Genomic DNA, 15,398 nt, shown 5'->3' with positions numbered 1-15,398 from the left:
AACTCTTACGAATGATATATCACACTATCACCCGCCACTCCCAAGGCGGTAGAGCTGCTTGCTGGAGGCATTAGGCGGTGCTCGAGAAGTGGGACTTCCCTTTCTTCACTCAGCTCTCTCACATGCAGTGAGAAAGGCTGTCTCACAGAGGGTTGATTGTGAAAAACTGTGGCATATGAGATATCATTAATTGTAGCATAGCAAGAGTGTTCGTGATTGCAGTAAAATTTAGAAAGTATGTGAAACTAGTGTATGTTCTTTGCAGATTAAGTGACCACTCATTTTATTCTACGTACAGGCTTTCAATAGGACTTGTTCTGAAGGCACCAGTGGCCAAGCAAATACATTGGTGGTGGACAGGATCTAGAATCATTAATGCACTTGGCGTGGCAGAGCGATATGCCATGGAACCGTAATACAGTCGTGGTTGGATGAGGCTCCTGTAGAGGTTCATTAAGAACTTTCTGTCACTGCCCCATGTTGTGCGTGATAAAATTTTCAGTAAGTTCATTGCCTTCAAACATTTTGCCTCGAGATATTTTATCTGTGGTATGAAAGTCAATTTCGCATCAAGTATTACGCCTAAAAACGCAGGTATTTCTTCTCTAAACAGCTCTGAGCTTGGATCTGGAACCATGCCTCTTTTTTGTGAAAAAAACACATGAACTTTTGTGGGGGTTAACTTTAAACCCATTTTCGTCTGCCCACTTAGATACGTGAAAGGAACCTCGCCCGGCTTTCTCTCTTCGTCTGAAGTCGTATCCGCCTTCCCTAAGATTATGTGTTTAAATTCAATTAGATTTTCTGTATTCGGTGATCTATGCCATATGCCCCATGCCTTATTCTGCCTCTTTTGTGTATCTCTACAGTCTTCATTCCACCAGGCAACATGTCCTTTGAAAACCGAAAAATCGCGAAAAAGTCGATTATTTGAAAACCACATATTCGGACAGTATGTCTTAAAAGCAACGATTTCTGCAAATATCAACACCTAATTCATCGCAAAACCATTTCAAATAAAGTTTATACAAGCCTTGGCAGCCCTCGAGTGGCGAGCGAGCGCTCAAAATGCCCCTACTTGGCGCGAACGCCATTTCTCCACTGCTCTCCCGAGCGCCGCCATTTTGGTATTGTTTTGTTCGTGCATTCTTGTAGTTTTTTTCCCCCGCCACCCGCGGCGGTGGCGGCAGCGTGAGAGAGGCATAAACCACTCATGATTGGAGGGTTCACGAGAGCTTTCAAGTTTCCCGCGGCTGAGACGCGAAGCTGAGATCGGGCGAAGCGCGCGAGCGCTCCTCAAGGATGCGGGGGACACAGGGGAGCCCACGACTGCCATTGGCTGCTGCGTGCAATGACGTAGTGGTCTCCTGCATAATGCGTCCGGCTGTCATCTGCTTCGGCTCCTCCATCGCCAGCACCCTTTGTGTTTTCCGCTTGCCATCATCTATCTTTGCAGCCATTCACATATTTTCCAAGTTTCTACCGTCTTTACAAGACGATTTTCAACCATCTTTACGAGACGGTTATTGTGTTTAGCCTGCTGATTGTTGTGCGGTCGGCGACGATGCGCCCAAAGAAACTCAAGACATACACGTGTTTGGTGTAAGTAAGCGTTCTATGAAGCTCGCCCGCACGCTGAAGATGATCGCACCGATGGTTCCTGTGGGGCAGCTTCTGCTTCATCTATGCAAGAGCGTGGTTGCGTCGACGCTTCTAGCAACGCGACTCCTGCTGCACCGGCACAAGAATTTGTCGTGACGAGTGCGCCTAGTGACAGCAGCTTCCACATCCTCTCTTTCATCTGCCTCGGACAGTGCCTCGGATCGCGTCGTCCACTGTGCACTTGAAAACACATTTCCGAACGTGTGAGGACAAAGAGGCGGCGGATAAGAAACGCGCTGCTGTGCAACAAGGACTTCGTACTATGTCAGCGACGAAGTGAAAATTTCAAGCAATGGAAGCGCGATCCTGAAGCTGCCCCTGCTACAAGTGAAAGCGAAAAATTTCCCCTTGTGCAAATGGATGCCCTAGGCGACCTGCAATCCGGGAGCCCGTGCCAGCAGTGCTTTACAACTGGGATGAAGGTTCAAGGAGGCACCCAACTTGGACTTGTAACAAAGCTTGAGCTGCCATGTTTACATCGTGGAGTAGTTGCAAGCTCGTGGAGTTCTGCTCGTCAGGATGACTCGATGGCCTTTGACGTGAATATAAGAGCCATTGCGGCAACAAAACAGATAGGGAAGGGACAAACAGCCCTCAATGACTTTTGGGCAGCGATGAACGTGTCCCATCGTGGCCTGCATCATAAGACTTTTCATAAGCACTTGAAGAAATTCAGGGAACCGCAGACACAGTGCATAGACAAGTTCTATGCAGAATCTGCTTCTGCTGCAAGAACCACCTACAAGGAAATGGATCCATATTTCAGCAGGGATAAGGGACCAAGAGCCTCAGTTAAAGGCTAGAAATGGGGAAATTTTTCGTATTTGTTTCTCTGATCTTTCCGAGTGAATGATGTGAAATCGTGGGAAGTTGAGTCTTTGACGTCCAAAGAACTGGAATACATCTTCGGTGCGCCCTCTTTTCTGAGGGAGATCAGGGAGAGGGGGGAAAGAACTTGCCATTGAGGAATGTAATTTTCGGCAATAACGCCAGCCACCCACTGTGGAGCCCTACAAGGAGATGCTACAGGGACTGTAAAAACATGTCCCACAAACGCCAGCTGTACGTTATCACTATAACCATATATGAAATAACCTATGTTGGCTATTCACACAAGGTTAACCCTTGCTGCCTGGAAAAATTGGAAGGAAAGGGAAGCCAGGAGAAGACAGGAAAGATGGAATGTGAGAGAAAGACGAAGGTTGGAGGGGGAGAGAGAGAGAGACAGGAAAAGACAACTGCCGATTTCCCCTGGGTGGGTCAGTCCAGGGGTGCTGTCTACGTGAAGCCGAGGCCAAACGGATGTGTTGTCTCCGCCGAGGAGCCTTAAAGGTCCCAACACTCAGCATAGGCTCAACCCCCAGCATCCCCTTTACCCCAGACATGGCTAAGCCACGCACGTTTAAACGCAGGTGGGTCCAACCCTCATGAGCTCGGGTACGTGAAGTCACAACATGCCAAACGCCTGCTTATGCAGATGCCCCTGTGGGGTTAATGGCAGTATGTCTAAGGAGCCTAGTAGACAGTGAATGTGTTGAACGCTTGTCATTTCCCCTCAAAACACCCATTTTAGGCCTGCCCAAGGAAGATTTTGAAGCGATAACGCTAGCTCATGACATCCGATTCCAGTATTTATTCAATTCTAACCTGCGCATTTTATTACGAAGAAAATTTGGCCAGAAATCGCCTTCACGGTGCAATCAGGTACGAAACCGAATGGCGTTGTAGCTTGTATGCTTTACTGCATAACACAGTCGTACTGCAGTGAAGCTGACTTAAACCGTGCAGCAAAGTTTACTTTAGAAAAACGGCCACCGTACAATACATATTTGCCCTTTCCCATTTTGCTTGCTAAAATATCGGGTACACATTAGATTTCTGCTTTCTTCAGCAACTTTAATGTCATCTCTACATGAGTTTTCTACTTTGGACACATAGACAGCAGACGTGAATTTGATTCGAGGGCATGTTAAAATCAGGTAAATACTGCCAAATGAACCCACAATGCGTTTTGGTGCTTTATCTGCACCTTGTTTAATTCGACCTGGCAGATAACTATCACTTTCGTCGGTTGTACCAGGGTCTAATTAATAGAAGTCGACCGTAGCACAATACTGTGTAATGAAGCTTGCTTCTAGTGCTTCAAATACCATTAAATACAAAAAAAATACATTAACATAACCTTACACATAAAGATGCCCTTCGGTTTTGTTGATTTCACAGATCTCTGCTCAACTGTACACCCTTGGCAAGTGAAGTTTTTCACCAGTTCTTAAACAAAAACCTTTGAAATCAAATACTTTATTGTCAGGCCATGGGACAGAGCCTAAACTAATTAATAGCTCACTCGAGCAAGTCTCAAAAGGAAGATGCATTAAATCTGAACAATAGACGAACAACCATAGTAACAGAAAGCTAACATCTCATAAAATCCATCTTTCACAATACAAGTGCAAGTAAAATCTGTCTAAGAGACATTCCTACCTCTCGCCTTTTTCTGATCGTTTCTCGTTCGGGGTGGTCATCGTTGATAAGCTTCTCCGCCTGTTCGTTTACTTCAGTCACTCTGAACTCTTGGCTGGCCATGTCCTATGATAATTGAAGAAAATGGATATTTTGCATTGAGAAATTAATATCACAAAGAAACAACACGAGAATTGTAGACTGAAATAATTTGCAAGAAGAAACACACACAGCACCTTTTGGAATTCGTCAAACTTGCGTTGAAGGACTTCAACGTGCTCCAAGTCCTGACCGAACTCATCAGCCATCACGAACGTTTCCTGCACACACCCCAATCAGGTACAGAAGCAACAAGCAAATTCTGCAACAACAACTTCCCTATTATGGTGCTCTTTATCTGCGAACAGAAATGCAAGAACTTTACGAAGTTTGTGGATTGCAATAAGAATGGAGACAGGAAAGGAACACAGAAACAACATGGGCTGGCACTTGCATGACTGCAAGTGCTGCTGAACTACAGCTACACTCCTAAGCAGCAGTAACTATACGTTTAAATTGCCTTTTCAAGCCACTTCACATTTCTTAAGTGTCGGTGACATTCACTTTCACTCCAACTATCAGCGAGATTCAGCTTTACTGCTGTGAATAATTTCATTCCACCTATTTCATCCTTGAGAGTTAGGGCAAGGCTACACATGTTTGCCAGCATGCATTAACTTGCGCCTCTATGCCATGTGCGTCCGTGAGCAATGTGAGATGGCTCATGAGCATAGGAGCGCGTACATGCGTGGACACCTGAGCCAGTAAGATACAAGTGCCTGTGCTAGCGCACGCCACCCTGCGCATCTAAAGCCTGTGACCGACAGGCCCAATACAACTGTCGGAGCATCTCCCCATCAAGAAGGTTCACCAGGGCAAGGTGAAGACTCGCCACGGTAGCTACGTAGCTGCAGTGTGGTGCAGACCAACGTTTTCCTTCATTGGCTGTGGAAGCACTTTCTTTTTTATGCCAAGTTAAATAAAAAATTAATTTAATGGGTCTGATAAACATTTAGAAGCACTATACATGTATATTACAAGCTCAATATGAAGCGATGTTGCTAAGGTGCCTAGCTAGAAGTGAGCACGTCCTGGCATTGTAGGTGTTAACTGCCATTCCTCGCAAGGCCCGGCGTGCGAATAGCGATAAGCTGGCAAGCATACGTGCTGTCTGGGGTTTAAATAGTCAGGCCATCAGAAAAACAACCACTACAGGGGAATAGTGCAGCACACATTGTACACACACTCACCTTGTCGTTGATCCAGAACATGACCTCATCACAATGGCGCAGAAACTGTACCAATACCAATGCTTGCTGCAGCTTCTGTCCCTTGTCTGCCAATTTTCTCAGGAGAAGCTCCCAGAGCCGATGAAGCTCATCAAGGCATTGCTAGCACATTGGGGGAAAAAAAAAACAGTCATACACCTGCTCTTCCCATGACTTCAGTATTTGACATAAAAAAATTCTAGCCCAGCCCTTCACACTATACCCAGCTCGCCACACCAGACAGCCTTTTTATGTTTGACATAATCCTTCGCGGACAAAAGTTTTTTGAAAGGGTAAATTAAGTTGTGGGGTTTTACATGCCAAAACCACGATACAATTATGAGGCACGCATATTGGGCAACTCCGGATTAATTTTGACCATGTAATTTTTTTTTTAACATGTACTCTGGAAGGTACACAGGAGCTTCTGCATTTCGCCCCAACTAAATGCGGTCACAGCAGCCGCAATTCGATCTCGAGGCTTTCAAGCTTGGCAGTGCAATGCCAAAGCCATTACGCCACCACAGTGGGCTTTTTAAAAATGGTAATCAACCTGCTTAGTCACAATACAATACTGTCACAAACAATTGCGCCTAATATTCCTTTATGTGCAGCAGTCAGACCACAATGTCATTCAAGATATTGCAACTTTTTCCTTGAGCTACCTGAACTGAACTTCCTTAAGAGTATAATCAAGCCTATTTGAACAATGTGGTAAATAATGCTGCTCTGTTCTGGGAGCGACTAAACAGCCTCATACAACATACCAGTATATATAAAAGGTAAATATAAAATTAAATTATGGGGTTTTACGTGCCAAAATCACAATCTGATTAGAGGCATGCTGTAGTGGGGGGCTCTGAAAATTTGGACCACCTGGGTTTCCTTAACGTGCACCGAAATCTAAGTATCCACTTGTGTTTTTGCATTTCGCCCCCATCAAAATGTGGCCGCCGTGGCCGGCATTCAATCCCGCGACCTTGTGCTTAGCGGCCCAACACATATATAAAATGTTGATAGCATGCTCTGAAACAACACAGTTGTCGACAGCACAGACCTTTCCAATGTTTCAAATGATCATTTTGTAGCCGTTTGAAAGTCTAGAAATTACAATCCAGCAAAGCCTGAAAAATTACAAGTCAAATGAAGCAATAATATGCAAATAAGGCCAATTAAATTTGTTCAGGACATAATTGGACCTGTTTTAACTGCAATTTATAACCTAGCTCTAAAACACAGTCGCTTTCCAAAGGAAATGCAGCTTGCAAAGGTGATAGCAACTCACAAGGCTGGCGACAAAATTATTTCAAACCGATTTCCATCTTACCGGTTTTTTCAAAGGACTGGGGATAAAATCATGCACAAGCAACTGTACACTTTTCTGTGCTAATACCAGATTATTTATAAAGCACAGTACAGCTTCCTGAAGGCCAAATCAACAGAACTGGCTTCATCAACACAAAAGGCATTTATAAGTGCAGGTCTTATGCGAAAGAGGCAGTTTAGGCATATATCTAGATCTCAAAAAACCATTTGAAAGCGTTCACCATACTGTACTCTTAGCTAAGCTTGAGCAACAAAATATGTGACCATGCAAATAGGTTCTTGTCATACTATCTCCAGCATCAGTCTCAGTATTTAGCCGTAACAGTTTGAACACAAAATATAAATTTATCCCTTACAGTGTGCCACAAGGGAACATTCTTGAGCCCCTACTCTTTATTGCTTATATGAATGACACTTTATCTACTGAGAACTTCAAATGAACTGCCATCCCCCTATTTTGATTTTTTTCATTTAACCCGGTTATAACAATTATTGGTTGTAACAATGAAATTTTCGTGGCACTTGAATATTGTTACGAGTAGGTTCGACTGTACTAGCAATGTCAAAACAAACAGCTGATCTCAATAATTATAGCTAAACATACATAACGTTTTGCCCTCAGCGTGAGACTAAGTGATGACCGATTTTACCACTTATTTCTTGCTGTCAGCGCGGAGAACCAGTAACAAGTGCGTATTCAGATCAAAGTGGGCGGTCTGTGCTGTATGGGCACCTGAAACGTTACTACATAATCACGGTTAGGGTGGCTATTGAGGTTACCGGCAGTCATCGCCACAGTAATTCGCAGTATACGATGTACATGCGCAAAGGTTCTAACACGTCATGTATTGATCTAAGATATTAGGTACCAAGAAAAAGCAAAACTCTCTAAGCACACCACCAATCAGTTATGCCCAGACCTATATACCGCTGTGCAAGGATATTGCCTGTGTATGCCTCGTACCTTCGGCAGTGCTGCAAAGGAGTTGCAAAACAGTATAAATCAACTAGCCTTCACTAGCTTCAGCTTTAAGGATGCACCAGTGAACAGGCTAGCAATGTATCAAAATGAAAATATCAGTATTTCTACTCCAGTCAACAGCATGATTAGCATTCAGTTGTACAGTCGGAGTCCTAATTATCGCACAGCATGATGTAAGGTGCCTGAAATTTTGCTCATCCTTATAACTTAGGTCTATGGGGCCAGTGGCAGTGCCACAGACCGGTTAATTCAAACATGCTTAATTATTGGTTGGCGACTTTATAGCCTTTTCAAATTCTGCAGCATATTGGTCCTTAAAGATGTTTAAGTGTAAAAGTATGCTGATATAAAGGAAAAAAAAAAGAAGAAAGCCTTTTGCAAATAAAATTTTATATCGGCACAGTACTTCCAAGCAATGATAACAGCTCAGCAACTTACATTGAGAAGGCCATATGAAACAAAGCATGGTTTAAAGGAATTGGCCTATATAGACCAAAACAATTCTTGGAAGACAGGTTATTACACTCCTATGGCCGCCATAATATTTAGTATGAACTTGACATAGGACGGGCAACTTTTACAACTTTGTTGCAAACAAGCATGTCTGTTATAATGCATATCACTAGCTCTTTGTAAAGCACATCATACCTTGATCTTTTCCGATTCGAAATGACCATAGCCAATCATTTCCATTCCTGTATTATCGAGTACCACGATGGCGTTGCCATGAGCAGCAACTTCTGCTTCGAAAGCTTGATGCTTTTGAATTTTGGCCTGCAAAAAAGAAAGCAACCAAGTACTCAGTTTCATAGGAATACAATGAATATTTCACAACGTCCTACCTAATGCCCTGTGCTTCAGCAGGACTTTGAATACACATTGTAGACAATAAACATGCAGTTGGCTTTACCCAATGCACTGCTTTAGATATATATTAACTATAACATGAGGCAGCTGCTGCTCAGGCAACATTAAGTAGCATTCAGCAACATCGTTGTTGAGTTTGAAAAAGAAAGCCCCCACCCGATGGTTCGCATCACTTTGATCAGTTTTACATGCACTTGCTATAGTAGGAGGAAACTACTGTTCAGGCAACACTAAGCAGTAATCGGCAACCACATCTTTCATGCACATAAGAAGCAGGGTCACATCTATCAGACAGCAATGCCTATCACAAGGTTCCTCAGGTCTATCTATATTTTCAACGTTTATCTTGGACCAAAGCACAACTATCCTAGAGAATTTAAGCATGTCAGAAGACAACTCAGCATCCTTCGCAGAAAAAACTTGCAACAGTACAGTCTAAGTCTAAACAGACTCTTCACCTTCCATTCTCCATCCAGTTTAGGATTGGTAAATTTGAAACTAGAATAAAGTACAGTAGGTAGGATGCAGTGCCTCCACATCGTGAACTCAATTTGATCCCACAGGGGTAGCAGAATTCTTAGACATTTGCAAGTTTTTGCGCAACCATTAAATCACTCACTACCCAATTACCTGTCATGAACAGTACAAACTGTGCATTGCATGCACTGAGCAGTCACAATGCAGCATCCACAACCTGTTGGAGCAGTGCAGCTCCATGAACGTCTAGCTTCTGTGGAAAGGAGGCGACCACTATTGCCATATGAAATACTTGCACATCGTTTGCACACCTAAGTAGCTATTTCATTTCAGTGGTAGTGCAAGCTGCAACAAGCACTTGGCATACAGTTTAAGTGTACAATAATTTTGACCAACTTTGAGCAATGAAGTGGAATATCAACAAACAAAGATGACTGAACCAGTCGTTTAATAAAGCTATCTTCTAGTAGCACTTCCGAATGACTTCCGATTTTTAGCATGCAACAGGTGATAGGACTCAAAAGCAGAGCTAGTTGGTACCGATTCACGAGAAAAACTGCAGTGTACACAAGGGTGATGTGCAGTATATATGAATTGAAAATGCTCATTGTGCTGCGAGTGAGAAAGGGGGCTCACAGATTACTAAACAGGCCACAAAAGATATTTGCTTTTATAAAAAGGCTCTGCCAAATAAAGCACATCCCAATGGTTAATTAACTTTCTTAGCAACCATTCTCTTTACAGATGCTATAGATAATTGTGTATCTTGAATTCATGAGCTATAACAGTCATCCACCAATTTTATGCCACTCAATTTGCAATTTGCAATGGGCTCATAAAATGAACAGGCTATGCTCAAAGCTGAGTCACAGTAACCAATACAAGCGAAGAAGTAACCTAAACTGCTATTAATCCTTACTACTCTATGCAAGTTAGCTTCACAGGGTGTCTACTAAGTTTGCATTTCCAAATTCCGCGAGTTTTCCGCGTTTTCCCTGGGTGCCTTTGCAAAATTCCCAGTGACGTAGGTCTATGTTTAATGTCAGGATGAGTTGAAACCCTGTCGCCCGATGCTGTCACTCCCTAGTAAGCATGTGAAAAAATTTGAAAACAAAGACTATTTAATCCAGTTTGAATACTAAGGAGTAGCCTTTATTTTATTCAAAAAAAGAATAGAAGGTAGGGGTTAGTAAAAGGCACAGCAAATAAAATGTCTCAAAAAAAAATTGCAAATTGAGTTGGACATTCTCAAATACATATAAAAAGGAGATGCATACAAAGCAAATATTTTCAAATATGAGCTATTTCTAACTGATAACAAGCTCAGAGGTAAGAGGCCCGAACTTTGTCACAATTGAAATTCTCTCTCAACAGCTTATAAGCCAACCTCAATTGTCCCGACATACTCTCAGCCCGGGCACGACGCCTCAGTATCACGTTTCACTGCTTTGAACAGTTTATTTGGTTTGGATGAGGGACACCTGCATCATGGCGTCAGCCAACACTATTTTTTGAGCTCAAACTCTTTCCAAGTGGTGGCAGCACACTTCCTTTCCCGTTCATTTCTCAATGCGTAAGGCCCTTCTGTTCTTGTCCTCCTTCCATCGTGCATTCGCCCCCTGGACCATTTGAAGCATCTTGGTCAGTTGTACAGTCAACGTCCAATTTTTCAAACTCCCTAAGGGCAGCGAAAACGTCCGAAAAATCGGTCAGTTGGAAAAAATGAATGTATGTCTTTTACTGCCCTTAAGGGCTCAAACAGCCACAGGCGTATTCAAAAAAGCTCTGAAGGCCTGTCAGTACCGGCATTATGCAACGCACCGTGCTTCCCGAGCTTCGAAGCCAATCGCGAGGACCTCAAAGGCGGAGTCTGTGCCATTGCTGACAGTGGCAAATTCAATGAAAATCACGGCACCTAACGGTAAGAAGCTTAAAGGGACACTAAAAGTTACCAGAAACTCAAGTTAAAGTGGCAGAGCAATGTTCTAGAACGTCTAAGGCATCAATATAATCGCAAACAGAGCTTTCGTAACCAAGAAATTGAGGTAAATGCATGACACGATTTGAGACCCCCCAGCGACATTCCGGTACTAGCCCGATGACGAAAGCACTCCTCATAATTTGTGTTACTAATACTCAACTACTCGTATTAAAAATGTAATTTCATTCGATTATAAGACGAAAAAAAATGCTACTTGTCTAGGTCTATTCGATTCTAAGAAAAAATAACATTTTGACGTTACCCTTCAGTAATATGGCTGTTCGAAATGTTTCGTTTTCGCTCGACTCTGTGCCGCGCACGCTTTGGAGTTTCAGTAGTTTCGTTATCGCGTTGTGCTGAGAGGGTTCTGTTGGCTCGCAAAACTTTCATTTGGAACAAGCAGCGAGAATGCCACATCCGGGTGATGTCGTGGGAAGCCCTCGTTGCTTTCCCGCTCCGGAGAGCCAGTGTCGAGGCCGCCGTCGTAGTACGCAACGACGCCGGCAGCGCGAGCCCTCAGCAGCAGGTCGCGCTCGTGGGTGCTCAAATCGCTGAAGTTGAGCCCACCCTCGCGAGCCAATCTGTCGGTGTCAGGGTCCACTGCGACGAGCGTCGAAGTTTGCGTCATAGAATGAAGTACCAGCTAATGGGCGTCTTGCGCTGGAGTTTGAGGTATAGTAGCGGCGCCTGGTGGCGGTGCGGGAAACAACATCTTGGTCGTGCCAGCTTGGGTCGTATTGAGCCCTGGCTGTGGCGAAGCACGTTTCTAGGCCAAGTTTTGCGTCGATTCGCACTTTTTTTTGCCCTGTTGCGAGTGCGAAAAGGGTCGTCGCTTCTCACAGACCACGCCGACCACGCCGCGAGCTCGCCGCAGCCTATAGTTTAACGAAAACGGACTCTCCGTGTGCCGCGGGACGTAATGCTGGGGGCAGAAGGAATCAGTGGTGCCGATAAGGAGAGACCTAGCCCAGCCTCGAAAAGGCGTCACCGTCATTACTTCTGCGTCGTGGGCTGCCGTGAACAAGAAGGCCTGAATCCCAACATCAGATTCTACCGTTTTCCTTCAAGGCCTCGCGAAGTGGAGCGTCGGGCGCGCTGCATAGCTGCAGTTCGTCGCGCTGAGTAAGCGAAACTTCGTGCCATGCTGACTGCTTCGCCTGTCTTGAAGCTTGCTTGATTATGTGCGTTCGAAACTTCGGTCTTTTGCACCTACAGTACCGACAGCGGACCGACATAGCAGCAGGCATGGCTGGTAATTCACGATTCTAGACCCGGCCACAGCGACAATTAACAATTCGACCGATGCGAAGTGGTGAAATGCAAATGAGCACAAATGGTCGGGCTCATTCGATGACAATTCACTACTACTCTACGAGCAGCACAGGTTAAGAGTTAAATGCGCTCATCCTTGATCTCAAGCCAGCATGTTGAGGCAGCGCAGCAAGGCAATATTGATTGCAGCACATCAATGTTCGAGCGCTGTCATTAAAAGCTACATCAAGCGAGGAGCGCACCAGCTCGCGCTGCAGCGCGATTCGCACATACGTGCGAGCTCACATGCATTGCATCAGTTTAGCGGCATGCAATCAACAAAGATTGCAGGAGGCCCGCCGTTTGGCAGCATGTCGAAAGACCGCTGCCGTCGCGGCGCGTACGATTGTGCGCTCGAGCAGTACGTACATCGCGGCGCGTACCGTCGTGTGCTCGAGCAGTTCCATACACATGATGTCTGCTTATCGCTGCTGTGGATTCATTTATAGCATGCATTTCCTCGCGTTTGTACGCCTGAATCTATCTAGCAGCGTGCAAACCTTACCTGTAGTTCCACTTCGTATGCGACTCGCTTCACTTGCGATTGACACCGTGCTAAAACTTCGCCGCCTAATTCTTGAACAGCGTACACGTATTCGGCACTGCATAATTTCTTGCCTTTACGCAGCGTGCCACCCCTGAAAAAATTTTCGGCGCCCGATATACGCAGCAGGCCGTGCTACAACACAACCGAAAGTGGCGGGTCTATATTGTAAACGTGCTTTCCGAAGCAGACGACCGAGCTTGGTACGACCCATTTTAGGACAGAGGGCGCTTTTTAGCACCTTTCTCGCAGCGCCCCCTGGGCAATGCAAGAGCCCCATGGTCGCGCGTTTCCTTCCGCTAGCCACCATACTCCCGCTTTCGCTCTGCTGTCGGCTCTGTCTTGGCTCTGTTTCTGGCCGCGCGTTTGCGTTTTGCGCAGAAAAGCCGTAGCGCCGTCTGCGGATGCCGTTCTACTCACCGATGCCGCAACATCACTATGAGACCGTGATGTCAGTACTCCTCGATCGGAGGGCGGGCGATTTGAACTGCGCTAGAGGTACGCGGACGCTTCAGAACGCATTTTCTCTTAAAGGGGTTGGGACACCAAATTTTGAGGCTATAAAATGCATGTTGTAGGCTGCTTCCGTATGCAAGGACACCCAGAACGAGGTATCGGACGCTGCAAACATTTCAAAATAATTTTAATTCAGCTCCAAAAAATCATTAAAAACTCCTTCTCGTTGTCCAGACCCATCGCTAGCGCGGCAGCTACTACGTCACAGAGGAGGAACGAAAATATTGACGTCATAGCACACCAGCACAAAAACGTGACGTATGATGAGTAGCGATGAAATGCCGATTACGGAGCCTGCTGAGCCGAGCGACCGAGCATAGCCTCCACTATGACCGAGCTACAGGCATATAGAAATCCTTTCTTAATGCAAAGAAGGGGTAAGGCGTGCAGACACGGACACAGGAGGAGAGAAGTGGACAACACGAACGCCACACGGCGGCCCGCGAATGGCAAACTGCGTGCGGCGAGTTGCAGTGCCGACGGGCCTTTGAGTGTAAAACACTCAAAGGCCCGTAAAAGTCCCGTTTGAGTGTAAAACAGTAGCCGGCCGACTCCAAAAGGGACCAGGATATGCGGCGTTCGTGTTGTCCGCTTCTCTCCTCACATAGTCGCATAGTTCGGCAGCTCGGAGCGGTCTCTCCTTCGCTTGGCCTTTCTCAATGTGAAGGCCCGTCCACGTTACCGGCACGGAAACTCGCCGCACGCCGTTTGCCATTTCGCGGGCCCCCGTGCGACGGCGGTTTTGCTCGCGAACGGCGAGATTTCCTAGTTGTAGAAAGCACGGGCCCTGGACCCATTTGTGCGGCAGCCGTACGGCGAAGCGGCCAATCAGCGTCCGAGGAGTCGTCACTCTATGCACCGACGGCAGCTTCACCGCCTCTGATTGTTCGGCGCCACCGATATCGTGGCTAGGCCTTTTTCGGTTCACTTCGAAGCTAAAGCTTACGGCACTTCGGAATGAATCACCGACTCTCACAAGCCGCAATATTTTCTTACCGTTGTTGTCGCTCTTCGCAATATTTATAATAATCGCAACATGCACTTCGAATCGCCAGTTGACCTCTGCTGGCAGAGCACGCGTATGCGCAAGCAGACGACGCAGCATAGTTTTACGTCACTATTTTTTGTGGCCCACGTGACCAAGCCATGTTGCGTTTCCTCCTCTGTGACGTCACAGCATCCTCCGGAGCCCAAAAACCGAAACCAAAATCGCTCGGTATAATAATGCTATTATTAAATTATTTATCGGATATATAAGAATCCTGCTGTGTGTATCGTGCTCCCTGAAGCATGATGCAACGTTTGAATCAACAAACGCATGAACGAAAATTTTGATGTCTCCACCCCTTTAAAATAAGCCTCTCCTTGGCATGAAACAAGCGTTTCGAGGTTTCTGTGATGGTATTTCAACAGTCCACGTTGACTTAATAGTAACCTTTAGTGTCCCTTCAATAGCGAAGGTCAAAGCAGCTAGGCCTAGCATTGCCACAGTGGTGGCTACGGATTCCAGAGGATCTGTGTGTGAGAGCACCGGTTCGAGGCGGCAAGGTAATCAAAACGGCAGTGGTGGTGGCTTGGATTAATGCCGTTTCGGACCTGCGGTCGCGGCAAAAAGTCAGGAAAATTGGACAGCGAAGGGCTCCCGTGTCCGAAATTTCAGACGTTTCGATAGTGCCGTCCCAATTATCGGGCATCCCAGAAGCCGTCCCAATTATCGGGCATCCGGAAAGTTGGTCGTTGACTGTATGCTGGCAACTTCACCAGCCGACGACAAAGCGTCAAAGATGATTCGTTACAATTCCTGTCTGTTACTCAAGCCAGCATTACCGCAACTTTCGTTCCCTTTCAATAAAATTATAGCTAATTTTCCCTGATAGAAGCACAAATTCCCTGTGTCTTCCCGAAGTTCTTCCAGACCACTCAAAATCCCTGAGAATTCCCGGTTTTCCTAGTTGGCAGACA

The 15,398-nt window shown here is 45.6% G+C and overlaps 1 protein-coding gene across 3 annotated transcripts in view; it reads right to left on the bottom strand.

Moving 5' to 3' along the window:
- The window catches only part of alpha-Spec (alpha spectrin), a 165,912-nt gene that overhangs the window by 135,003 nt on the left and 15,511 nt on the right, over positions 1–15,398 (bottom strand). For all 3 annotated transcript variants that reach the window (XM_065426522.1, XM_065426521.1, XM_065426523.1), the window contains exons 3-6: positions 8,389–8,514; positions 5,415–5,555; positions 4,362–4,445; positions 4,147–4,251 (exon numbers count right to left, since the gene is read on the bottom strand). In XM_065426522.1, the coding sequence (XP_065282594.1) occupies positions 4,147–4,251; positions 4,362–4,445; positions 5,415–5,555; positions 8,389–8,514 (456 nt within the window). The remainder of the gene's footprint in view (positions 1–4,146; positions 4,252–4,361; positions 4,446–5,414; positions 5,556–8,388; positions 8,515–15,398) is intronic.

Source organism: Dermacentor albipictus, chromosome 1, assembly GCF_038994185.2.
Source record: "Dermacentor albipictus isolate Rhodes 1998 colony chromosome 1, USDA_Dalb.pri_finalv2, whole genome shotgun sequence".
In the NCBI taxonomy this organism is placed as follows: Eukaryota; Metazoa; Arthropoda; class Arachnida; order Ixodida; family Ixodidae; genus Dermacentor; species Dermacentor albipictus.
Note: the sequence above shows the minus strand (reverse complement) of the source record. Positions and strands in the feature narration are given on the sequence as shown.